Below are 25687 nucleotides of genomic sequence, written 5' to 3'. Positions count from 1 at the left end.
GTGATGATATAGATAATGATGTCTACAAGGAAGAAAGAGGAACATTCAGCTGTAGTTACTCTCTACTCACAATCAGCCGCATCCTTGGTGTTAACAGGCTAGTGCCATCCGCAGGGTGACCTGACTGTACAGACTGTTGGAAATTGCATGCTAACATTGCCAGGAGCCATTACAGGTTATTCTTATTGACTACTGTAATTATAATAAACATTACGTTCCAGGGATGAGTTCTTGGCTGTATTGGATCCATGACATCCGGCTCCCATGTATTTCGCAGGCTGAAGATTTTACCCAAGCATGAAAAGCCTTCTCCTGGTGTTTTCTTGCAATGAAGAGGCTTTGCACGAGCCTTGTTGACATTTGGCTTTTCTGAGGCTCATATTCAGCCAGCCTCACTCATCAGAGACACTTAATACATACCTGCCACCTATGTATACAGCAAAGCTAGGACGTAGAGTCTAATCCAAGGGGACAATATGGGAAGAAAACACGCCTGACTGACTCTTCCTCCCCAGAGACAATTACTGAGTGAATGATGATGATGAATCATATGTTAATGTAAAGTCACAACAGATACATCATCGTACAAAGGGAGGGTATTATGATGCTCTTATTTTGCAAATTTTGGGGGGGATTTTGGGTGAACATGCCTATGCAGCTGTGGAGAGCAAATTCTGTTGCTGTAGCTGAAATCACGTTTCACTTAATAAGATGCTAAAGATCAGGCAATGTAAAATCTATTCTTCACAGTCTGTGGGCACAGAGCATGTCACTTGTTCTCTCTGTACTTTAGGCTCTTCGCCTTTTAGGGAAGTGATTACTGATTAAGAATAAAAGCCCAAATCATCACTTAAGTGTTAGTATTTCATTATTCTTTGCACATGGAAAGCAGAGTCTTACAAACTATGCCCCACATTTCTGTATCCTGTAACACGGTTGGGTTTAACATTTTTCAGTTTTCATTTTAAGTGTCTTTTGGTTATAACTATACTACTTCTCCCCACCATAACTGTATACCTTCTCCTATAGAAAAGTATACCTACCATCTAAAATATATATAAAGAAATCTAAACAATAAGGATTAGATGAGATGTTTAAAATGATTTGTTGGGAAATGTAAGTTTTATAGAATAAAATCCTGGGGAAAAAATGAGATCAAATTGCCCAAAACTGGTTCCACAGGAAGACACTCTGTTGTAATAACATTTTCTTGCAGTTCAGCCTAAATGGGACTTAAAAAGAAATGTGTCCTCTTAATCCTGATGAAGCCAGAAGTGTAATGGATGCTGCGCTGAGTCTTCTGAGGAAGCTGAGAGCACTGTCAGAGGAAAGAAGATTACTTGGGGAAGGAGTGCACAAAACCTAGCCACCAATTTTGGTGACCTTTCTGCAGAGAAATATCACTTTAGTTCCTAGAATGGTAAACATAAAGCTGTAATCCAGGTGTTTGCCTGGATTCATCTGGACTCCTTTAAAAAAAAAGTAAAACAAAACACAGGCAAATGCAAAATACAAAACAGACACATCATCTGTTCAAAGCAGTTCCTTGTAATTAATCAGTGCTTTGAGGAGGAATTGTTCAGCCTTGTCATTGTTCATTAATTAAGAATGTGATGTTAGTGAAATCTGTTGACAAAAGTATGGCTGAGCCCAAGCTCCAAGACTGAGCTTTCAGCCGAGCAGATTAACGTGGACACATTTCATTTCCTCAGTGGGTCCGGTAACACAGAGGTCTCCTCACTCCCGCTGTAAGGTCATTCCATATTACTGAATGGCTTAAGGGAGATGCTGTGAAAGCAAGGAGTCAGGCCACAGGTAAGGGGAAGGTGCTTTTTGTTGTGAGAAAGCTATTAAAATAAGCAGAAGACAAGTCTCGAAGGAAGATTTATGTAGCCTCACGTGGCAGCATTGGCTTCCTACATCTGATAGAACAAAGGACCCAAAAGTTGCCCAAAATGATATACTGCAAGCAGGATTTATGGTGATTTTAATGTGACGCGGAGCAGAAAATGTGTTCTCAGCAGGATATTTATGCCTGCAATTTAAAACCTGTGCTTTGATTGTTCTAGATGATAGCAAGTTTTCAGAGGCCATCACAGTGCTGCTTACCTGGATTGAGCGAGGCGAGGTGAATCGTCGCTCTGCAAACCAGTTTTATTCAATGGTGCAGTCGGCCAACAGCCACGTCCGCCGGCTCATGAACGAAAAGGCCGCTCATGAGCAAGAAATGGAGCAAGCCAAGGAGAGTTTCAAAAATGCCTTAACAGGGATCCTCACTCAATGTAAGTAACTCCTTTTTGTCCAGTGTTGTTGTAGTGATGGTGGTGGTGGTGGTAGTGGTTTTTTTATCATTTCGTTTGTTTGTTTGGGGGTAAGTAGTTGCAATGCAGTCATATTCTACTTCATATCCTATTCCATACTCTGTGGCAATTTGGAGGAACAAGGACCATTCGTAAGAGCTTATTTCTCAAGGTGAGCAAAGTTTCAGTAGTTTTTTTATTAATAGACGAAGACGTGCTCTATGCATAATGTCTACTGTTGCGTAGACATAACGCTTCAGGAACGGACCAGACAGAAGCCTCCCTGCTCTGAACAAAGATCATGCTTTTGTGGAGAGAAGAGATATGTAGCCTGTGTGTTGCAGCTAGTTAACTAGTCCAATTACAGAATAGAGGACAATTATGTTATATTTTTAGCCTGGGTTTAGGTAAAAGGAAGTAGGATTCAGCAACTTTTAGGGATATATTCACAGTGTACAGGCCACCCCCACAGCAGAAGAATTTAGTGTACTGCTGCTGGCATCGGGACTGCTTGGCTGATACAATGCCAGTATTAATTTGGCAGATAAACTGCCTTAAATATTTAGTGCTGGCAGCTATTATTTCCTTAGTACAGAAATATAATCAATGAAGTTACCTTAATGAGGCTCCCTCATAAAACAATAATCTTGCCTAGAAGTGTCCTTCAAAGGGAAGAAAAGAGAAGAGAAGAGAAGAGAAGAGAAGAGAAGAGAAGAGAAGAGAAGAGAAGAGAAGAGAAGAGAAGAAGAAGAAAGGAGAAAAAAGAAACGACAAGAAGAAAGGAGAAAGAAAACTAACTTCATTGTTGCTGTTTTTTAACGTATCTACTCATGGCTGCTCAAGCAAGAGTCTTTATGATACTCAGAAGGGTGGAGCCTGAAGCCAGCTCTCATGTGCAAGTTAAAAACAAAAACCAAGACAATTCACCAGATGGAGGACAATGCAGTTGTTACATTGTGATTTCTGAATCATACCCCTAATCTTTACAGAAAAAAATAAGCCCTAAAGGCTTTTCTGTGATATTTTTTTGGTCGCTCAGTGATCATCCTTCAGAAGCTAAGGCTGAAGGCGGAAGCTTGGATGGACTTGCCTGGGTTAGGAGAACAGCTCCTGGAAGCTTCCTGCATATGTGATGGAGAGCTCAGCATCTCAGAAGACCAATTCACCCCAGGGCACATGTCCTAATTTAAGAGCTTAGATGCCTGAACTTAGGAATCAAGATTCTGGGCCAAAGGCATTTGATTTCTGAGGACGTATGTTCAGTGAGTAAATTTTAAAGACCAGCTCATTCCCTTGGTGATTTACTAGGCAATGCCGTCTTCCATCTCAGCAACTAAAAGGCAGTGTGAGGAGGCAGAGATGCAGGCACCACGCATGGCCGTGCTGTTCAGTTCACACCAGGGCCTCTGTAGTTTTGTGTGCAACAGCCAACCCTAGCATTCGGAAATGCCTTCTTCAGCTGCATTAAAAAAAATCCCCCATTGTCAGCAGGCTGAACTTTAGTTAAATCAGTCTAAATTAGCCCGTTTGTCACCAACTGTTGTAGAACATCTGTCACTTGGAAATGGAAATCCCTGTAGTTTCAGGTGGAAACTTGCAGTTTTGGCTATCTGGTTTGTTCCTGTAATGTGCTGAATGCTGAACTTACTTACAAAAGCAGAAATAGGTCTGGCTTCAAAACATGAGCTTCAGAGTGCCACAGTCACAGCAATGCCTGGAAGAAGAGAGTTTCTGACAGGTCTGGCATAGGAGGACAAGGTCAGAAACAAAACAGGCTCAGGGAAAGGTGTTACACTCTGTGGATTTTATAAGAACAAATTTTATGAGCTTTCCAGATGCTCCACATTGGTTATTTTATAAACTTCATAAACATTAGCCATTATTAGCATTAATGCATCTTATTAAAATTCTCTGCAAACTTGCTATGAACAGATGGTTTTTGCTTTACACGTGTGTATGCCTAAGATTGCTAAACATGGAGACTGTGAAATGAGCTTCCCTTTTTCAAGAATTTTCCTGGTTTTGAGTTGATCTGAGGAATGTTTTTCATGTGTCCTTTTCCATTGTTTTCCCACAGTCATATATTATCGGTTACAATGTGTCACTTGCTTTATGAAGAAGAATTTGAAAATACTAGATGTCCAAAATAGGTGTGTGTGGCCTGTTAAATTCTGCAGAGTGGCAAAAAAACACTTCTGCTGTTTTGCAGTAAGGATCCAAAAGTCTAGTATAATGCTGCAGCTGTGTGGCCATTTGACATAAATATTACAGTATTTTTAAAATACCATGTGGCGTTCCTCTGTCATGAACTAGGTCAGATGTCCAACTCTGAGCTGACCGTTCTGGGCTTTCTTTGCAGTCAGCAGAGAAAAATAAGCATCTCCAGGGTATGAGTCAGACCTACCTCATGGTGCTCTTCCAGTGAGATGAATCATCCCTTGAAGATGCCATTTTTTCTCTGCTGCCCATAGAGGATTCACAGGGGTCTAGCTCAGAATCAGATGTCCAACTTTTACATGTCTTGTTCAGAGCAGATTAATCCCACTTACTGTGTGTAGTCTTGATACAGAAGGATGTAGAGTAAGGGAAGAATTTGGATTTAGCTAAAAATGCCAGCATTGTAGCAGTGAATATTATGGGGAGTGAAGAAGAAATCATTGTAGCAGTGAATATTACGGGGAGTGAAGAAGAAATACATTAAGAAAATGGGCTTCAAGTGCACTCACCTGGAACACACACACTGTCTATGTGGATCTCAGTATAAAATGCTTTCTTATTAATGAGGATTAGTGTGGCCAGAACATTTCAGCTTATGGCCCCACTACTAAAGAAGTACAGGTATTGAAATCCCTGCTACAAATTTCTGCCTGGAGGTATTTAGAAGATTACCAAGCGGATTACCCCTAAAAATTTGGGTCAAGTGTTCAGCACGTGAATTAATTACCTGACCAAGGCACTTGTGCCAGGATAATCAGTGAAATAGTGTATTAGTGCTGTCACACCACCAATTTACAGCCTCTGGTTTAAGTTCTACAGGGAGTCTTAGCCTTGTTATGGTGCTTTATCAGTTATTTAAGGGATAAAGAGAGAAAAATGTCCACTTCCTTCTTTTTTATTCAATTACTTAGTTTTTCTAGATTTGAATCTGTGCTTAAAATATGGATTGTTTTCCAGGATTTTGGATAGTTCTGTCTTTGCAGTTTGATTTCTAAATTCTTCTGCTTTGCTTCCACAGCACAGTTATATGTGACACTGCTCCCTGACTTTCCATGCATCTCCATTTCATTTCCTCCCAAACCACCTTTTCAGCCTAAGGCTTATAGATGTTGATCCTCATGTTTAAGAAAAATGGAAGCCCTAGAGACATCCGCGTTGGACTGTTTTTTAGACTACACCAAAGCTGCAATTCTCTCCTCTGACTTTCTCCTCCATGTACTGTAAATGTCGTCTACCTCTTATTGAGGTTTCAGACTATTTAGTGCCCTGTCCCTTGACAACGTTTTCAAAAGTACATATAGATGAGTGAAGATCCAAAATCCCATATTCAAAAATTAATTTGATATCTCAAGAGTCAGACACACAGCGGGGTGGAAATGTTCCAGTATGCAGGTAGATAGATACACAGTGTAATTAACAGAAGTGCCCCATAGCTGGGTACTGAGCAGCTAATGACACTCACTTATTTGGTCATTTTTGTAAATTTTACTAATGGACAAGTCTTCAAGGGACTTAGGCACCGGGTCCCCATCAGGGTCTATGAATCAGTCTCTCACATGCCTGGGGGGAAACAGTGGGAGAGTGGGTTTTGTCATGGAGCCCCTGGCCAGACTGCTTCCTTGTCTCGTGGTAGCCTTCACTTTTGCTCTCTCCCTGGCCTTCAGGGAATTTCAGTGCCTAGTGGTCAGGACAATCTTTTGGAAAGATATGTTTAAATACCCTGAATGCCACTGAAGGAACTGAACCTAAGCCTCCCTCCTTCCGAAAGTGCTCTAAATGGTGAGGTCTGGTGCTCTGACAGGCAATATTGACCTTCCTCAGGGTGTTTGACGGATGGCTTTTAGGCACCTGATCCAGAGCCAGGCCAGTTGGAGGGAGGTGTCTCCCTGCCTTCCGTAACATGGTGCTGAACAGAGAGAAGAGCTACATACATCTATGGCACGTTCCCACCTCGGGGATGTGTACGGATAGTTCATCAGCTAGTAAAGGCAGTGGCCTTATGTGCATTCCCAAGGGTGAAGTCCTTCCCCTGTACTTTGTAGGACCTCTGAGCTTTTACCCATCACAGTTGATTACAGATAATCACCAGGGACTTAGAAATTGTGTAAAAGGCCTGAGTGTCAAAACGCGGGTCTGAAGGTGTGGATAGACACATGGTTCATCCTACAGGGCAAGCTGGAGTATAAACCTGCAGAGTCATTTGTTCCAGTGTAACTAATCACAGATATGTCCTTACCTCCTGGTAGATGTGAGGTTGCTGGAAAGGGAAGGCAGTTCTCAGCGACCCTGAGATCCCTTTGTGCATTAGCTGGCATGAGGGAGAAGAGATGTGCTGCAGGTTCTCACCCTACCTTGGCAAGCAATAATTAGCTCATTAACTCTCAGTAAGCAATTTTTGAAAACAGAACATAGACCCCCTAAATCACTTAGACATGTTTAAAGGTTGCCGTCCTGAATTTCATTCACAACAGTTACGTGACAACACTACTGTTGGTATTAGGCAAGCCAGTGGCAATCCAGTGTAGCAATCCCCAGCACTCAGTATTCAGGGCCTGTATATACCAGCAGGCGATCCTGATATTTCCAGGGGACCTTGTGGACAAGCTACATACTGGCAGCATTTTTTTTCCATTTCAGCTACTAAATGTCATGCCATCGTAATAAGCAGTAAAAGCAAAACTATTACAAAGTTTAACGCAATTTATAAGTGACAGGATGCAATCTCCAGTAGTACAAAATGTTGGGATCTTTTTCTTGGTACAGTTCTAATTGTGGTCAGGGACCACAACCTTGTAGGTTTTGGCCACTTACGAAGTCTCAAAATAAAAGGATTCATATCTGTGGATAAAAGTGGCATTATTAAAGAGAAGGAAAGAGACAGCATCTGAGTCACACCCTACTTTGCCTGGACAATAAGCTGACTTCTGAGAGGGTCAGAAAAAGCACTGCAATTTTCATTATGTCGCTGGTGCACGTTTGCCACAAAAGCCATGGTGGTGGCAGAGGAAAAACTTGTGCAGAGGAGAAGTATGTGAATGGTATCCCAGCTTTGCAAGGAGCTGTGATCAGAGTGATACGCTGCGGTGCTCTGAATCTAACAGCTCCCTTGCAGGTACGCTATGGCACTGTGCTGATATGGGTGAGGAGGGAGGCAGGGAGGCATCCAGAGCAACCGCAGTATTAGGGATCATATAAAGCAAGTACATGGCATCATCAGCCAGAATTTTATGACAACTCTTACCTGCCATTGCCTGTTTTCAGTTTTTGAAAATGACCTCAAGATCTGAACTGCATAGTCCAGTTCCAGTCATCATGCAGATATTCTTCCCATCTTGCTATCAAGAGAAACTGATCTTCACTCCACAGCTCAATATACAGGTTGCCTGCCACTTCTTTCTGCTGCCAGTAAGCTTGTTTGCTTCCCTGTGCTCTCGCATTGCATGTAAAGGGGTACATGGAAGTAAAAACAAATACTCACCTTTCAAGAAGTCCTGAAACCAAAGAAACCTGGAATTATGAGATTATGCAGTTTACCTGCTTAGCTTGTTGCTAGCCCTTTTATTTGTGACACAGGGTATGAGGCTATATACAACTTTGAGCTGATTCAGTAGGGCTTCTCATTAAGACGAATCAAAGGTTTGGGGAGAAGACTGTGTGTCATGTCCTCCTCCTTGGGAAGGTCAGGATTGTCACCTCGAGTTTTCTCTCCCTTCCTGCTGAAGGACTTTAGTGGTGTATTAGAGTACTCTGACTTCTTTCCAAATAGCTGGTAGGTATCTGAAACAAATTTCCCTCCTCCCCCACCCCTGCCCCGCAAAATATATTGAAGTTAAATAATTCTGAAGGGAAATGCATTTCAACAGACTGAATAAAATTCTCCTCTCTTCAAGTTTGTTCATTTTCATTCTCTGATCTCTCTGGATATGATTTAATCTGTTTTAGCATTATCAGTGCCTTCACAGATAGCATCTGAATTTTTAATATAAAAAAAGGAAGAAAAAATGTTAAAAATCTTTTTTGAGCTTTCTTCAAGAAAGGACTGGGATCAGTTTTGTTTTTCTCATTACAGGTTCACTTCAAAAGTTGCTCTCTTACTTTAGAAAAGGTAGAATTTACGTTGATGTGATGGTGATTACTAAAATCACCATCTTATCTGATTTGCTTTAAATTCCGTACTGCAGTCCTTTTTCCCAATAATCCTTCCACTTTTTAGTATATTCTCTTAGTACTAAAAACGAAGCCAGTTTCATTACAGATATTGAGAGCGTGCTGGTTAAAATTCTCTTTGCAGTCAGACTTTTTATATACATTCATGCTTTCCGAGTATTCTTTCAATTGCTCTGCATTAATAACAACTTTTAAAAGGATTTTCCTGCTCTTTAATTGTCCGGTCTTACAGTCTTTCTTTCATTTGCCAGTGACTAATTCAAAAATATGAGCTTACTATATGTGCAATTTTTAGGTCATCATTAAGCTCTTTGTGAAAGAGATTGAGTCACATAATGTGTTTTTACAGTGCAGCCCAGATCTCAGTTGGTGTCATAGCATGCCACTATAATACAAATAAAAACATTAATCATTCATGTCATTAGTTGCCACTATTACTTTCTACCTTGATGTATTTCTAAAAAAAAATTAAATACAAAATAACCTCCGCAATCCGTCCAGTCCCTTTTGATTAGCTCATTTAGTCGGTGTGCTCTTTGCTTGCTTCTGTACTGATAATTTTTCCAGTAAAGCTCAGCTGGGTATCTCTATTCTTTTTCACTTGTCCTTCCATTTTCCATCTCATGTACACATGTTCTCAAAAGCATTTCTGTCCAGGATGCTGCAGCAGTGGCAGAGAATAGAGATGAAAGACTCCATTTCTATTTTACCTTGCATTCTTATAATTCCTCCCCACTTTCTGGCAGTATAACCCTTTGTGGTTGCAGCCTGTAGTGTTTCAGATAGCTTACTCCTTTGTGTTTCATTTTCTCTGAATTTCTTCGTTCCTTCCATTGTCTGTAGCCTTCACTCCACCTAAAGTCAATAGGAATCTTGGTATCGATTCAAGCATGGCCAGAATTTCAACAAAAGCTCTTCTCTTGTTATTTTTAAGACTTTTTTTTTTTTAAAGTAGGCCACTAAATATGCATGGTGTTTTATAGCAAAATAAAAGCACTTCCTCCCAAGAGATAGCAAAATAAAGCAAAATAAGAGAGAGAGCAAAATACAGCAAAATAAAAGCACTTCTTCCCAAGGCCCCATTTTGACAACTCATGCCACTTGCCTGGATCCTGCAGGATCTCCTAGATGATGAAGCAAGGTTCAAGGCAAAGAAGCATGTGCTTGAGTCACATCGAAATTTGTGCTTGGTTTTGAGCTGCCTTGCTGAGTAGGGATGGAGGTAAGGGTCTGATGCTTCAAAGAACTAAGCTGTAATTGATGTATGGAAATGAACAATAAGGGATGAGAATAAGGCATTGGAGCAAAGAAGGAAAGATGGGAGTTTCACCCAAAAGGTTTTCTGAGTTGGCTGTGCACGCACATCATGTGGCTTGCACATCTAAAAGTTCAGGCTGCTTATAAGTGAATGAATAAACCTTGTAAATATGAATAACCCTATGAAGCTATGACTGCTGGAATTACTTGCTCCCTTCAGTAGGCACTAGTCTTGCTTCATGTCAAATCACTGGATTTGTCTCAAATGGTGTAGTTTGTGATGATGACAGAGATGTTACAGGGACATGAAAAGAGTTTTGAAAAGGGATAGACTATGTGGGAGGGAAAGATGGACACACACAGAAAGAGGGAACAAAAATACAGAAGTAAGATGAGGCTGGAGGCAGTAAACAAAAAGAAGGGGACAAGTCATGGCAGGCAGGGGAACATAAAGTGTGGCAACAAATGGAGAAGTAAATGTTCTCACATAAGATGTGTGAGACTATGTTTTGTCTGATTGCCAGAAGAGGCTATGGCTGTTGAACCCTCTTCATCCACCTCTCTGTTCTTTTTCTTCAGCAAAAGAAACCATATTATGCCCGAAAACAAATATAGCCCTGTTGATCTCCTAGGAATACTCTAATCTGCAAGATCCTTACTTAGAAAGAGTCCCTTCACTTAATGGGACCTGAACCAGAGTTCAGTCACATTTATGATGTTCCTTCATCTCAGACTTCCCTTGGGGTTGTTTTTTGGACAGGCTTACAAAAACAGTTGTTCCTACTATTGCTATTTTTAAATCTGAGAACTGAAAAAAAGGTCTGCCTAACCATAAATAACAATGAGAACAGCTAATTAAATGTAGTGTGTTGGGGATAGCTTATAATCCTGTCAAGCTGATGAAGGAAGTAACATTCACTTAATCTTTCTTTGAGTTGGGGGGGGGGGGTTGGTGCGTGGAGGTTTTTTTTAGGTTTGTTTCTGGATGTCAACACAAGGTCCATAAAGTCTGTTCTGTAATATAAGATGGTGGCATTAAAAGAGCAGGTACTGTACATTTGTACCTGCCCTACTGTGTTGTGCTGGCCTGATGTCAGGTTCCTGTTTGTTGAGAAATGACATGGAGGTGAAGTGGTCTTGTTGAGTCCAAGTGATTTATCACATGGCACGGCGCCAGCACTTGCTGTTACACCAAGCTGTCAGTTTCTTTGTTGTAAATTAAACCACGTTTCACAACCTAAAAGATTTTCAAAGCTTATTTTGTAGACAGATTTTCTAGCAATACCTTGCAGGTCAGACTGGGCTCTCTTTAATCAGAGTATATTTTTTTATTTCAAAGTTTAACAAGGAGTGTTCTTCCATTTCTAGAACTATTAATTGTTGATATACATACCTCAGACAAGTTACTGTGCAGGTTCCAGTATAAATCCTGAAAATGGGGCCTTTTCAGTATCTCCACAATGCTCCTTCTTTCACTTCTCCTCATGGGGTGTTAGCTGAAAGAAGAAGAAAGGAAAACAACAGCTGGTGACACTGAGGTTTGATGTTTTTACAAGACCAGGGATTATAATTTGTGCTGTGGTATAAGTATTTTTTACTTTGTCCTTCATCTATGTGGAAGAGTCTGCTTATTGTATTACGAAAAAATATTTCTTCCTGCATCACTCAGGTGTAGACCACTGACATTCACTCAGCCTCTTAATAACCTATGCAAGCACGTTGACTAGGACCAGTCTGAGTCAGATGGAAGAGGAAGGGGAATCAACCATCAACCCAGACAAACCTCCTCTTGGTCTCAACCGCTGTAGGCGCAATCAAAGGGAAATGTAGAATAATACAATGTAATTTAAAGAGAAGACACTTAGACATGTTTCTCATTCTTTCTAGTATTCACATAGGTGAGACAGGGTAGACAGAAGAGGAAAACATCCTTCTTCCTCTGATAAGCCTTGTAATAGCTCTCTGCAACACCAAGACCCCTGCATCAGGATGAGAGCAGAAAAGGCGAGGCTGCTAATAAAAGATGACCCCACTGACTCCATCTACAGGAGTAAATTAAGCTGAGCTAGGGCAGGCTTGTCCATACTGTTCAACCATAAGAAACTTGTTGCTCTGGGCCAGATAGCATTTTCCCACACAATGCAGGTACAGTTTAGGGTTTGATGCAGGCCAAGTAGTTTCTCCAAAAGCATCTTTTTGGGGAGAGAGAAGCATTGCTGCTGCAGTGACATTCAGCATGTTGTGACCATTGGTTTCAGGGAACGAGAATGGTCCCTGGCTGGTTTTGATCACCAGTACAGATGTAGTTGTTGGCAGTAGGACAAGCTGAGGAACGGCAGCCTTGCAAGCTGACTTCCCACACAGCAAAACAATTCGGAAGATAAATCACTAGAGGCACCGTTCTCTTGATCTGTCCAAAAAGGTGGAATTTGGGGATATAATAGATAGGTCCTGGGGTTTTCTCCTTTATCATGCCATGTCTTAAGACTATGTCTTAAGGAACCTATAGCCAGCCAGCCAGCAAGCAGACCAAACAGTTGCCTCTTCTCTGATGGAGTTGCAGCCATGATTCACCTTCTTTTTGATACCCATGGATTTTTTCGGGTTTTTGTTTGTTTGTTTTGATTTAAAAAAAACCCACAACCAAACACAAAACCAAAACAAGAATGCCATTTATTTGTGGCAGATGAGTCATTTTGCATAGCTGTCAAAATCTATGTCTTCATTATACAAATCTGTAATGGCATTTGCTTACGTATCCAGCTGACGACCAGCGGTATGCTTTACTTTAGGACCCATCCCTTGCATTATCTGCAGTCTTCTCCAGGGTGATATTTCCAACTTTTATGTTTTCCTGCTCTGCCAGTCAATTGCAATCGCATCTGTTTCTCCCTCTGTGGCATGTGAATTGGGTAACAGGGAGGGGCTGCAGGTTTTCAGCTGTAAATGTGTGAAAGGCAAATTCTTTTCTGAAAGTAAACAGTATCATAACCAAAAGACCGAGTGTTTGGCCCAGATTAATTAAAAAAATATATGTTTCTTTCATTACTCTGCAATCTGTCTACTGTTTCTCTTATTGATGTCATATGTCATTCGCCTACGTGCGATTTTATCCCTGGACTTAATGCTAAGATCTATTCAGTACAGCACCAAATGCCTTTCAGGACTGTTGCCAAAAATATTCTCTTTCCTATCCAAAACTGACCTGGAGACTCTAATCCATTCACTTACAGCATCTAGCCTTGACTACTGTAATTCCTTGGTTTGCTGGGCTTGGAGCCAAATCGATTGGCAGACTCCAGCTTACTCAGAATTCAGCAACAAGGCTTCTGACCCAAACCACGCCAACTCTGTATCCTTCCTGCGCTGCGAATCTATATTTGAAAAGCATGTTACACATTTACTGTAACAGTTTCCTTTACACTGTAATTTTATGGGTGGAATTTTTCTTTTACCCTGCCTGTTAACTGTCGCACTCTTACAGAATTTTTCTGAGCTAAATTGCCATATATTCTACTCTTGCACTTACAGTAATTTAGTGCAAAGCCCTTTTCATCCTGTATCCCTAATTGGTGGAATTTGGAGTGAAATTCTACATGAAATCTGATTATTTTATCTGCCAGTGAATACTTTTGGTTTTATTTTAACACATTGTGTTTCAGTTTCTGTTTTGTTTCATTTTTATCATAAGGCATTATAAAACACTTGGTTGCTGATGTTCTTTATTATTGCATACGAGAAATTAAAAATAATCATGTATGCATGGCAGCTGATAACTTAATAAGCAAAGGAAAAACTGACTACTTCTTGTCTCCTGAACCCAAGCAGAAATTTCAGCCTTTACTCGATCATGTATTTAAAATAGCCGGCTTGATAAATGTAATGGAGAGTAAAAGTGTTCTCTCTACCTCTTAATCTACAGATGAGACTATAGTTAGATTCTCATTTATTTCTGTTCTTCTCTGTTAGTATCATTTTCAAATATCCTGTGTCAAATATTCTCTTGCCCCAGAGATAATTCTAGCTTTTCCCTTTAATCCAATCTTGCATGCAACCTCTGCAGGCATCATTTAAGGGTTTTTTGTTGTTGTTGTTCCTAGTTTTTCTTGTTGTTTTTACATTTATACTTGCTAACAATACCCTATTCTGGTAGCATGTTTTATGGCAACAGAAACTGAGGTTTAAACTTTGGTTTAATGGGCTCACTATGAGCTGGCACCTGTACTAAAGTGTATTGTAGTTACATTGCATTTATTAAACATTGATGCTTGCATAGCACTCTAGGCTTAGTTGTTTGGCTCTTTTTAGTTATTTACAGCTCAGCAGAAAAACAATTAGATAATAATTCTTTGTCTGAAACATGCCACATAAATTACCAGCTGCAGAATAAGTTGTTAGGAAACATGCAATTATTTACATCCTGTAAGTTACATTGATAGGAAAAACAATGACATGGTATGGACCCTTCCAGAACAATGTGATTTTTTAAACCCTAATTTGGTAAGGAAACAGCTTTGCATGTGGTCAATGAAAATTTCATATAGCATAGAACTTACCAACAGATGTTTGACAATGAATATTTCATGTTACATAATAATTCTACTTACCAGTCACAGTTGACAGCACAGTGCATCCTAGAGTTCAAGGTGCCTTAGAGAGATAAGTGTGATCTGTTATTTCATTTTGGAAATTTCTGTCTGGAGGTCAGGAAATCGTCTGAAAACCATGGTCAGCAGCGAGACCCGGAACAACTGTTTCACTCAGGTTCTGCAGATATCAGGCCAAAATCTGGGGCCTCTCTTTGGCCAAATCTTACCCAGACGTGGAGGAAAAGTGAGTTAACTGGAGAGTTTCTCAGCTGATATAAACTCTCCTGGATTCCCCTCAGGGATGAATCTACGATCCTTATGGACTGTGTGCTGCTGGATCATTTACCCATAGAAATTTGATCCTGATCAGGGGTGGGTACATGATGTCTTGTCTTCCAATTACCTAGAGCACAGGAGTTATGCCATCTTTAGGCTTTCAGGGTGTCTGTGTGAGAACAAATGAATCTTGATGCAACATGAATTAACCTACAAACAAATGTGAACTGTCAGAACAGGTTTATATTGGATTGCCACCTCATAACACATGAATGCAGGATTTTGATGCAGTACCAAGAGGTGTGAAGCCACTTTCCTGTTCTGCCAAACCATGGCCTTAGCTGCTCTTTAGTGATAATGTAATGCTTGGAGACCTTTTAGACTAGGTGTTACCTGTGCGTGTTTGTAACACTTCATAGGCTAGATTGCTGTGTATATTGAAATTACTGTACGTACATTGACACTTTCTTTGAATACAGAGTAGTGGGATGTTGGTCTTTGAAATGTACTGGTTTAATATTCTCCTCTACATTTCTCTTTTTTATTATACCTAGCTGCCTATTGCATAAAGTTTCTTTAAATGCCTTGATTTTTAGTATGTAGTACTCACAGTGTCCTACCTCCTCTAGTTTTTTTTAATTCCTGAAAGTTAGATGAGTGAAAGAGACCCCTTTTCTGCTCACTTTGTCTACTGCAGTTATGCAAGAAAAACTCTTTGACATCTTCCTAGCTTGTGTTTCCATTGAGGAGAGTTTCTGAAATGATCAGATAATGACTTTTGATAAATCTTAGCACCTGTTCACAGAATGGAAATTAAACACTTTAAAGTTCAAATGTTTTTCAAAATTCAGATGATCTTATTAATACCTATTAGTGGAAAATGGCAAACCAGCTCTTCCTCATATCTTTGTGAATCTTTTCTACTTGAATTTCCACTTGCAAACTAAAAACAGATTGTTAATTAAGCAAGATTTTCTGAGCACCTGGGTCATCAACACAACGGTAGTAATTAAATTCTAGCCTCAGTTTCTATACACATAATAATAGAGTGCTTTAGCATTTTCATTCTTTTCAATTAATTGAATAAATATACAGAGCATAACTTCCTTGATAGATCCACCCTTCACTCCAAGTGAGTTCTAATAGGCTGAAATTATCACATCTGCTGTTAAAACTTGAATGGATCACAAATGGATCAGATCATCCCAGTAGTTTTGAGGCACCTTCTTTAGTATAAACTACATATAAGTATTAATTTTAAAAGACTACATTTATTTTCTATGGCTTTAGAAGTTACCTAACCAGCCCTGATGACTGCAAAGAAAAACTTCCATATGTGATTCAAAATGTTGTCATCTTCCTGCATCTGAAAGCAGCCTGCAACAGTGGTAAAAAAAAGAGAACAGATGTGCTCCTATTCAAGTGCGTGGGGTTAACTTTCAGATCTAGAGGTGAAAGAAACATAACTGACTTACTAGGTGAGCTCACTGTTTTAGGAAAGATAGGTTGCTATGTATAATAAGATCCTCCACATCTGTGACTTGAGTGGAGAAGGAGAGCAGCCATCGATCAACTTGATGAGAAACCAGATCAGAGGGCATTACAGGACTCCTGCCACCATTTCTCAATGAAAGAGGTGGGAGGGAGGTGCTGCTAGCTGCAGTTTCACAAAACAGTGGACATCATTCCAGCCCAGGAATCTACAGAGATAAATAGCCAAGAACCTTGTCAAAGACTTGAAGCATTTTTCAGTTTGAGTTCACAGGTCAGCACAGCTGCTCACTCAGGAGCACAGCCCAGGTCATTTGTAGAAAATCTGGGTTTCTTGGTGGTCTTGCAGTTTACTGCACTGGGATTAAAGCAACTTACATCTTGATCACATAATTTCTAGGCAGGTGACTGTTGTGGAAGAACAATGTTGCTTGTAGCTGATGTGAAGAGAAAGAAAAGAATGTTGGGAGAAAAGTTTCTGATTTAGGATGAACAAGTAGCTAAAAACTTAAGGATCTTAATTGTCCTAGGTAATTGACCTAACTATTGATGTTTGGCTTCAAAACAAATTCATTAGAGTTGAATGAGGGAAGCCCATTTCACATCTCTTTTTCATCTTATATGCACAAAAACACGACTGTTCATGTACATGAGCATACATAGGCCATGGACACAGGACAGAATGATCTACCACAGGTAAGCCTGTTTACATTAAATAGAAGAGAAGTCGCAGCTGTAGCTACAGAATGCAGCATTAGTGTACGGTTTAGCCCTTCCCATCTGCTGACAAATTCCCACTATCAGATTGTCACCCTTCAAAGCAGACCCTGCTTGTCTTTCACGCTTTCATTTGTACAGCCTGCTCATCTGTACGCAGCTGCCGCAGGGGAACATGTGTCAGGTTTATGCCTCGAGTGTCGTTTCTGTAGTCACGCACCCATAGCCACACATGCAAAGGCACGTGGCTGCGCAGAGAGTTGTAGCAGACATCACGGGGAAGCAGCTGCATGTGTGGTTTTTGGTACATAGTTATAAGTTGTGTAGACTAAAGTTATGGAGACAGACTTGAAGGGAGACATCTCCAACATTGATAAAATGTAAGTACAAAAGACACATCATTGGATGGATATTGATGATGTTGTTTCAGTAATGACATCATCCATAGACTCCTAGTGTCTTTGCTTTGCTTCTCTATAGTGATCACAACATAAATTGCTTGTCTTGTTTGACTTCCTTGTTCACCAAAGTTGAGCAGATTGTCGCCGTTTTCAACGCTTCTACCAGACAAAAAGCTTGGGACCATTTCTCGAAAGCCCAGCGAAAGAACATAGACATTTGGCGAAAGCATTCTGAGGTTGGTGATTTTATTATTACTTTCTATCCATCATCTCACAGCTGGATTGACACAGAACGAGTGTGATTGTAGCTGGACATAGTGTATTCAGCAATATTTACGGCTACCATTTTAGCTGTTAATCAGCTGGCCATTATACAGTCTCATCTACAGTATGAATTGCTCCCATTGCTCTCATTATGATAATAGTCATTAAATAATACTAAGACAGAGAGCAATGTGTTTTTATTTTTCATGCAAAATTTGGGAAATCATTGGAGGATTATGTTTACTATCTAAAATAATGAACTGAAGTAGTGAAATCAGGAACAATATTTTCAACTAAGGATAAAATTAAGAATTATTTCTGAAAAATATCTTTTTAGGAGTCATCGTGATCTGTTTTTAAAAGAAGTATTCTGTAGCACAGATTTTTTTTTTTCTTGTTATGCCATCATATGGTCATTATAAGATGACTTTGCCTGAAAACAAAATAGAGAATTTCTCTCCTAAATAATGACTTAAGCATATTAAGTCCAGAATTATGACATACTCCTTCCCATTTGTTTTATGTTTATCTTTAAAAAAAGTAGATACATCACTTGTATTGATTCTAAGTATTATGCTTGCAAAGAAACCAGTATAAATGTAATCATACTGCCACACAGAGTTAGCAATGTGGGACCATGCATGTGTGACTCTCATAAGCATGAGCAGAGGAAATGGGATTCTAACTCCCCTTGCTGCAAGTGGCAGCAAAGGAAGCGCTAGACCTCATCCTGTGTTTTGGTCATCCAGCTTTCGTTTTTAATTCAGTATATACGCTATGAGCCTGTATTTTAAAAAGTAAGTACCGCTGTCTTTGGTTTCTTTCTCTCTTCTTCTTTTTTTTTAAATATGAGCAACTTACACACACTTGGTTTACCTTCATGTAGTACAGTACGTTGATTGTTACTATCACAGTCCTCTAAATGATTTTTCTCTGTCTCAGAATAAAAACTTTAGAAGGTAAGGTGCACTTATTTAATTATTTTGTAGTACACTTGTAAAATAAGTGTTGTACACTTAGTTTGAGAAACACTAAAGTGCTGTGATATAAATAATTTGGATAACATTTTAAGTGCCCATTAACTAATGCTAAATTACAGTTGAATACCAATGGCACTAAATGTAACATCCGCATGAATACCAAATGAATTCTTTATTATCAGTGCTATTATGGTGAATACCAAACGACTTCACAATAATGGGACACTTAAAATAAAATGTTAGCATAATTTATTGGTAAAAACTGTATTTTGCATTTTGTTCACAAATATTTCACATGAGTAGTGGATAAAGCCTTTGTTCAATTGAAAGTTGGGAAGTTGGGGATTGATGTTTGTCTTTTAGAGAAGTATGAAAATATGATTTGCTAGTAAATTATTTCAATTTTATTAAGATCATCCCTTCTTAAACTAACTTTCTTTAAAGGGATGTGGTGTGTCATTCATTTGCTGGCTTCTAAATCTTTAATAAACTGAAATGTGTAAGAGTTGGACTTTCCAGAAATATTAATTCACTACTCATTTTTTCAAATATTATTGCCTTTTGATTTTCTAAGAAGAGGACAACAAAAACAATTCAAAACCATGTGAAGGGTCTCGCTAAACAGATGTATTTTAGAAATGGCTGTTATTCAGATGTGAAATATGAATGAAATGTACCAAATGGCATCTTTGCATTAAATCATATTTTCTAACCGTGACATCTGCTAATTTGTTTAATTACCTGATCACCTTCCCTTTTTTTCTGAATTTAGGAAAGCTTTGGTAGAAACCCAAACCCAAAGCAAATGCTCATACACATAGACATTCTCCATGGAAGATTATTGGCTTTGCTGACAATGTAGACATTGATGCATCAAGGACATTTATCCCCTAAAGAGGGAGTAAATGTAAGCGGATGTCTGCTCATGTACGCAGTATATTTCCCCAGGAAAAAGTGCAGGTGGCCTTTCCCAATAACGAATCAAGAAATGGCTTGCTAATTTCTTCCAGAGGTGCCTCTGATTGCATGAGACACTGGTTGACAATTTACCTTTTTAATCACTTTTTTTAAAATTTGAAATTATTCTCATGTAAAACACCCACTAATTAGCCTCCTTGCCTTTGCTGGGATTAATGGATATATATACATTTATCAGAATATTTGAGATCTGCCGATGAACAAAGGGTACAGCTCAAGGGAAACGCCTTCCCTTTTTTCACGCAGTCCCTCTCTGGCGGTTTATTGTTAATTGCACAGAGCAGTGGTCGGACTCCTCAATGCTGTCTCCTCCTTCCACGCGACTCTTCCTTGTTTCAAAGATTTCAAACCACCTCTTTGGGAATTAAGCTCTTTGTCAGCAGAAAAATTAGCTGTCTGCGGACTGAAAAGGCCTACACTAATCACAGTGCAGCATCCCCGTGTTACACCTGACAGGATTATTAGGACAAAATAGAGTCCTCTCAATCTTCTCAGCGCTGCCATTAAAAAGCCAGCCGCTACACCCGCGCCAGCTTTTCTACCCAGAACAAAGACCATCTAGTTTCCCACAAAGCCCGCGAGCCTGCTGATCATTTACCTAGTGACATGTGCACGGGCTCCCTGCCTGCCTGCCTGCCCTTGCGGCGGTCGCCCAGAAACCAGGCTGTCCGTGCTGGCACTTGTTTTGGATCAAGATGCAGAGATTTTCAGGACAGCGCTATTGGGCTGGGTCTTTTAAAACCGCGGCGATCTGGGCATAGGGACAAAGGGGGAGATTCCTTTGCCCAGCATTAAGCACCTACAATATAGAGTGCTCCATCTGCACTGGCTGCTTTTGGCTCCCTTTACCATCAGCAGAGAGAACTAGGCACTTTTAGGGTGTAGTTAAGATGACTTTGTTTAATGGAGACACCTACACTTGGCCGGATGAATCCTATCCCAAGTGGCAGAGAGAAGCAAGAATTATGGCTGACAATCTCTTTGTCAGTCTGCTTTATACACAATTTTCAGCATTATCCCTGATGTTAAAGCATTCTGCTATGTTTAGTAGAACTAAAGATCACTCGATGTGGAGACTCACTTTCTCTCTTGTTTTCCCTGAGTGTTACCTTTGATAAACTCCGTTCTTTCACAGGAAGAATTCCCTGTGCTACTGTTGTTATAAATATTCATATACAAATAAATATGATTACAATGATAAATGATGTATAATTAAAATCAGAGCAGTATTAAAAAGAGATACTAAATAATACATAATGACTTTATGGAAGGTAATACTGACAAAAGGTCATTTTGGGTTTTAGGAGCTCCGAAATGCTCACAGTGAACAGCTCATGGGAATCCGCCGGGAAGAGGAGATGGAAATGTCCGATGATGACAGTGGTGATAATCCCAGTAAAAAGCTGAGAGTAGATGATTCAGGTAAAGCCAAATCCCTCTATAATGTCACGTATATACTACTGTTGTTTTTTTAAAAGCAAACAAAAACTTACATATGAGAAGTGATATATTAATAGCTGATTATATAAGACAGTATCTTATTTAAACCCTCATAAATTAGTTATTTGAATGATGCAAGCTGTCTCTAGGAGGTGTCTGTCACCTGCTATGGTCTATAATGATGAAAATTCTCCAGTTCTGCCCTTGGCTGGAAGCATTATGTTTCTTTAGTGCTGCAGTCTTGCATAACAGTCTTTCATTTCATGGTTGTAACAATGTCTTATTATGAGACCAGTTGAAGTTATGTTTTGGTCAGTATTCTCTAAGCCTTACCTTTCTTTTGAACAAATACATAGTAATGTATAAGCTCTCTAACAAATACACTATACCATTTTAACTGTGTGTTTTGTGGAATTAACTTCTAAGGGTACATATTTCACAATATGGTAGTGCATACTGCATTAATTTAACTCTCATTAGATGGCTATCATGAAAGAAAGAACAAGGGTGCTTGTAATATGTGGAAAGAAAAACAACTTTTTCAGCCTTCTACAAATACTCTGCTATCCAGGGTGGACACTCCAAGAGGTGGCTCAGAAGCTGCCTGAATTACTGACTGGTAACATGATCCAGATGGACCCTTTGCTTGGTTTCTTGACATTGGCTAATAAAGTTGTGAGTAGCTAACAAGGGTTTGCCTGTCTAGACACTCATCTTCAGAACGAAAATTTACAGAGGCTGAAGCCAAAGCATGACTGGGAACTACCAGCCAGCAGGGACCTTTAAGGAAGGTAAAGAAGGAGGGAGTAATATGGAAAGAAACAGAGTCTGATGATGAGGATAATTTTGATCTAAGCCTTTGCATACAGGCACCATATTAAGAAAGGAAAGAATTTAATCCATTCAGTGGTTTCAGGTCCTTGTATGCCTGCACAAAAGTGTGTTCAAGCTTACATACAGAAGAGCTCTTTCGCTCCTCCTGTGACAAGATGCTGTGTGAGGTTGAATGACTCCAGAACTAAAAGGAAGGAGTGTCCTTCCAGCAAAGAAATTTTTACTACAGCATCCCTCTTGAGGGGAGATTTAATGTTTTTTGTGGAAGAAAAAAGAAACAATGAAACCTTTAAAGGGCAGCCTTAATTTTTGCTTGGCTAATTGTGTGGGTTTGAATTTTCTAGATACCATTAGCAAATGGTTGGAGCTGAGACAGTGGGTCTCTGCAGACAAAGCACTGCTAGCAATCAGAGATTTTTATTAATATCTGATCATTTTACCTTGACTCTGTCCACTCTTAAGGAGGGAAGTCATTAGAATTAACAACAGGAAGGTAGAGCCAGAAATACCCACAGCCTGCACTCCAGAAGAGGAGTAATGAGGCTTTGAATTGTCATATTTATCAATTCAGCTAGGTTTAACGTATGCATACATAAGGCAGAGCTATGCCGATCATTCTTTTTGTAACATCACAAATAGGAAACCATCTTTGGTTTTCTTCCATGAAAAGGGACATTTCTATCAAATGTTTTGATATCTGAGATTTCTACAGCATTCTATCCCAAACAACTTCAGTTTATTTGTATTGTTATAATGTGGGGACTTGAGTCCACTCAGTGATAACAGCAGCAAACCCAGTACCGTGTTGCATAGTAACTCAAAATTTAGTGATATGAATTCACTTGAGTACTTGTCCATCATTGTCCATTCGTCATCCTCTTGATCTTAGTGGAGATGATCCAGCCTGCTGCATACGTAGAGTCATCCAGTTCTAAAATTAATTTTATAGCTTTCTTCTTCCAACATTACACTCTCAACTAAAGCAAGTGGTTTTGATTCTTCTGTCATTGACAATAGAGGGAACTTGAGTTAAATCAAAAAAGTTACTGGGTATAAAACATTGGTAAATGAAAAGAAAGTGAGAGGACATTTATTTTTTCATTTTCATGTACAGAAAAGTGATTCTTCCTTCTTTTAGCATTTTTTTTTAAATTACTATTTGTGTTAGCTGCCTTCTCTTTTTATTTTTTTCTTTCTTTTTTAGTATATCATTCCAGAACCACCTCTTTATCTCACTGGAGTGGCTATTTGTATTCACAGTAACTTCTGTTCTACAAAGAATGTCTTTTCAAGAATCTTTTATCACAAAGAAACAATTCTTCACGGCGAGAAAACATTGGCACTTTCTTTATTTTTAACCCCTTTTCTTAAAATGTTTGTCTAAATGCTTAACCATGGGAAGGGCAAGGCCTGAATAACACAAAGAAGATATTGTCCTTCTTCAATTCAAGGACAGCATGCACACATAAAGGCTTAAAAGTCTAAATCCGAAAGTGGTTGAAGCAACGAGACATGATGAATTGGTTTGGATAATTCCAGAGTTCTGGACCGCCTGTCCTGCCATCCCAACAATTTTCTTGAGAACATTATTTTTCAGCCTGCCCTACTCGACAGTGGGAACAACACTCCTGGGCAGTTACCATTCCCAAAGCTACAACAAATGACAGATTCCCCCAGGTTTCAACACCTGTGCCAGGTCTTTTTTCACTAGTTCACCTAGTTAAATCACCCCTAGTACAAGAAGGCTCAATTAATTCAACAATTTAGAATGGGTCCTAAGACCTCATTCTGTCTTGATAAAGTGTAAATTCAGCCATCTGCCAATGTAATTTCTTCTGTTAACTCAAGCCTTTTTCATTCAGAAATAACTCCACTTCTGTGAGCATCTAGATAGTATGGTTCTGAGTGTGTCACATTTCCTCACAGCTAGACTGGTTAGAGCAAAAACTCTCCTCTAGGATATCTGAAGAGAAACCTGTTCATCACTGTGAAAGAAAGAGGGTGGATTCCAGCCCCAACATTTGAAAACACAGTGCAACACATTTAAGCCCTGAAGCTGTGCAAAAGGACTTCAGTGCCTGAATACTATCCAGATGTGCTGGACTTCATAGAATCATAGAGTCGTTAAGGTTGGAAAAGACCCTTAAGATCATCGAGTCCAACCATTAACCTAGCACTGCCAAGTCCACCACTAAACCATGTCCTCAAGCACCACGTCTACCTGTCTTTTAAATACCTGCAGGGATGGGGACTCAACCACTTCCCTGGGCATCCTGTTCCAATGCCTGACTACCCTTTCAGTGAAGAAGTTCTTCCTAATATCCAATCTAAACATTCCCTGGCGCAGCTTGAGGCTGTTTCCTCTCGTCCTATCGCTTGCTACTTGGGAGAAGAGACTGACCCCCACCTCGCTACAACCTCCTTTCAGGTAGTTGTAGAGAGCAATAAGGTCTCCCCTCAGCCTCCTCTTCTCCAGACGAAACAACCCCAGCTCCCTCAGCCACTCCTCATAAGACTTGTGCTCTAGACCCTTCACCAACTTCGTTGCCCTCCTCTGGACACACTCCAGCACCTCGATGTCCTTCTTGTAGTGAGGGGCCCAAAACTGAACACAGTACTCGAGGTGCGGCCTCACCAGTGCTGAGTCCAGGGGCACTATCACCTCCCTGGTCCTGCTGGCCACACCATTCCTGTTACAAGCCAGGATGCCATTGGCCTTCTTGGCCACCTGAGCACACTGCTGGCTCATGTTCACGTGGCTGTCAACCGACACCCCCAGGTCCTTTTCCACCAGGCAGCTCTCCAGCCACTCCTCCCCCAGCCTGTAGCGGTGCATGGGGTTGTTGTGACCCAAGTGCAGGACCAGGCACTTGGCCTTGTTGAACCTCATGCAGTTGGCCCTGGCCCAACAGTCCAGCCTGTCCAGGTCCCTCTGCAGGGCCTTCCTACCCTCCAGCAGATCGACACTTCCACCCAACTTGGTGTCATCTGCAAACTTACTGAGGGTGCACTCAATCCCTTCAGGTTTCAGACTTCAGGTTTCAGAGGAACATTACATTTTGCTGAGGCCCTTGTACACAATAAGTTCTGAGGATTTGAGGTAGATATGAAAAAGCTGTTAGTAAGAAAGGTTTGCATATTTTCTTCAAGTTGTGCAAGAGATCAAGTCATCGTGTGTATTAGAAATCTACTAATAGCCATTTGTTTGGGAAGGTTTGGGCTTGTTACTTGCAACAATGCAGAACAGCTCCAGGGGGACTTGCTGCAAAGTTCTTCACTCCATTCTAGACTCAAATCCTCTTCGTTCATTTGCCAATTGCTCTGCTAGTTTATGAACCTGATTTACTGGTATCAGTGACTCAGTGGCAGAGCTGGAATGAGAATGGGGACCATCAGTCTCCTGGACCTGTGTTCCACCCTCTAGTCCGTGTTGCAGGGCTGGGACATTACCTCCTGTACAAAGACCTTCTGCTCCCCCAGGTGTTTCACAGGTCATGCTCCCCAGGCTTGGTTAGTACCCTACTCTATTGTGTGCAAGCTGAATCTTCAAGGAAAAGGAAGGCATTGCTACCTGCTTGTTCTGTTGGAGAGCATCTCAAACTGCTGCAAGGACACCCTGAAGATCCCCCCAAGGAAACCAATAAGTTGGTTGCATGCGTGCCTAGTTTATAGGAAATCCTCCTGGCTTCACAGCCTAAAGGTCATTTGCATTACGGGGAAAGCTGGGATAAGGCTGGAATGAGACTGAGTGAATCTCGCCTGTGGGATCAGCTCTT

The 25687-nt window shown here is 40.3% G+C and overlaps 1 protein-coding gene across 8 annotated transcripts in view; it reads left to right on the top strand.

Annotated features, from left to right (window-relative positions):
• Window positions 1-25687, top strand: part of ENOX1 (ecto-NOX disulfide-thiol exchanger 1) — a 369896-nt gene that overhangs the window by 283093 nt on the left and 61116 nt on the right. For all 8 annotated transcript variants that reach the window (XM_087756887.1, XM_087756894.1, XM_087756890.1 and 5 more), the window contains 3 exons: window positions 2070-2282; window positions 17545-17651; window positions 20942-21059. In XM_087756887.1, the coding sequence (XP_087613013.1) occupies window positions 2070-2282; window positions 17545-17651; window positions 20942-21059 (438 nt within the window). The remainder of the gene's footprint in view (window positions 1-2069; window positions 2283-17544; window positions 17652-20941; window positions 21060-25687) is intronic.

This window comes from Nipponia nippon, unplaced genomic scaffold (assembly GCF_047370975.1).
Source record: "Nipponia nippon isolate SJK-2023a ecotype South Korea unplaced genomic scaffold, ASM4737097v1 scaffold_2, whole genome shotgun sequence".
Lineage (NCBI taxonomy): Eukaryota > Metazoa > Chordata > Aves > Pelecaniformes > Threskiornithidae > Nipponia > Nipponia nippon.
The sequence above is the reverse complement of the archived record's forward strand: the minus strand, read 5'-3'. Positions and strand labels throughout refer to the sequence as shown.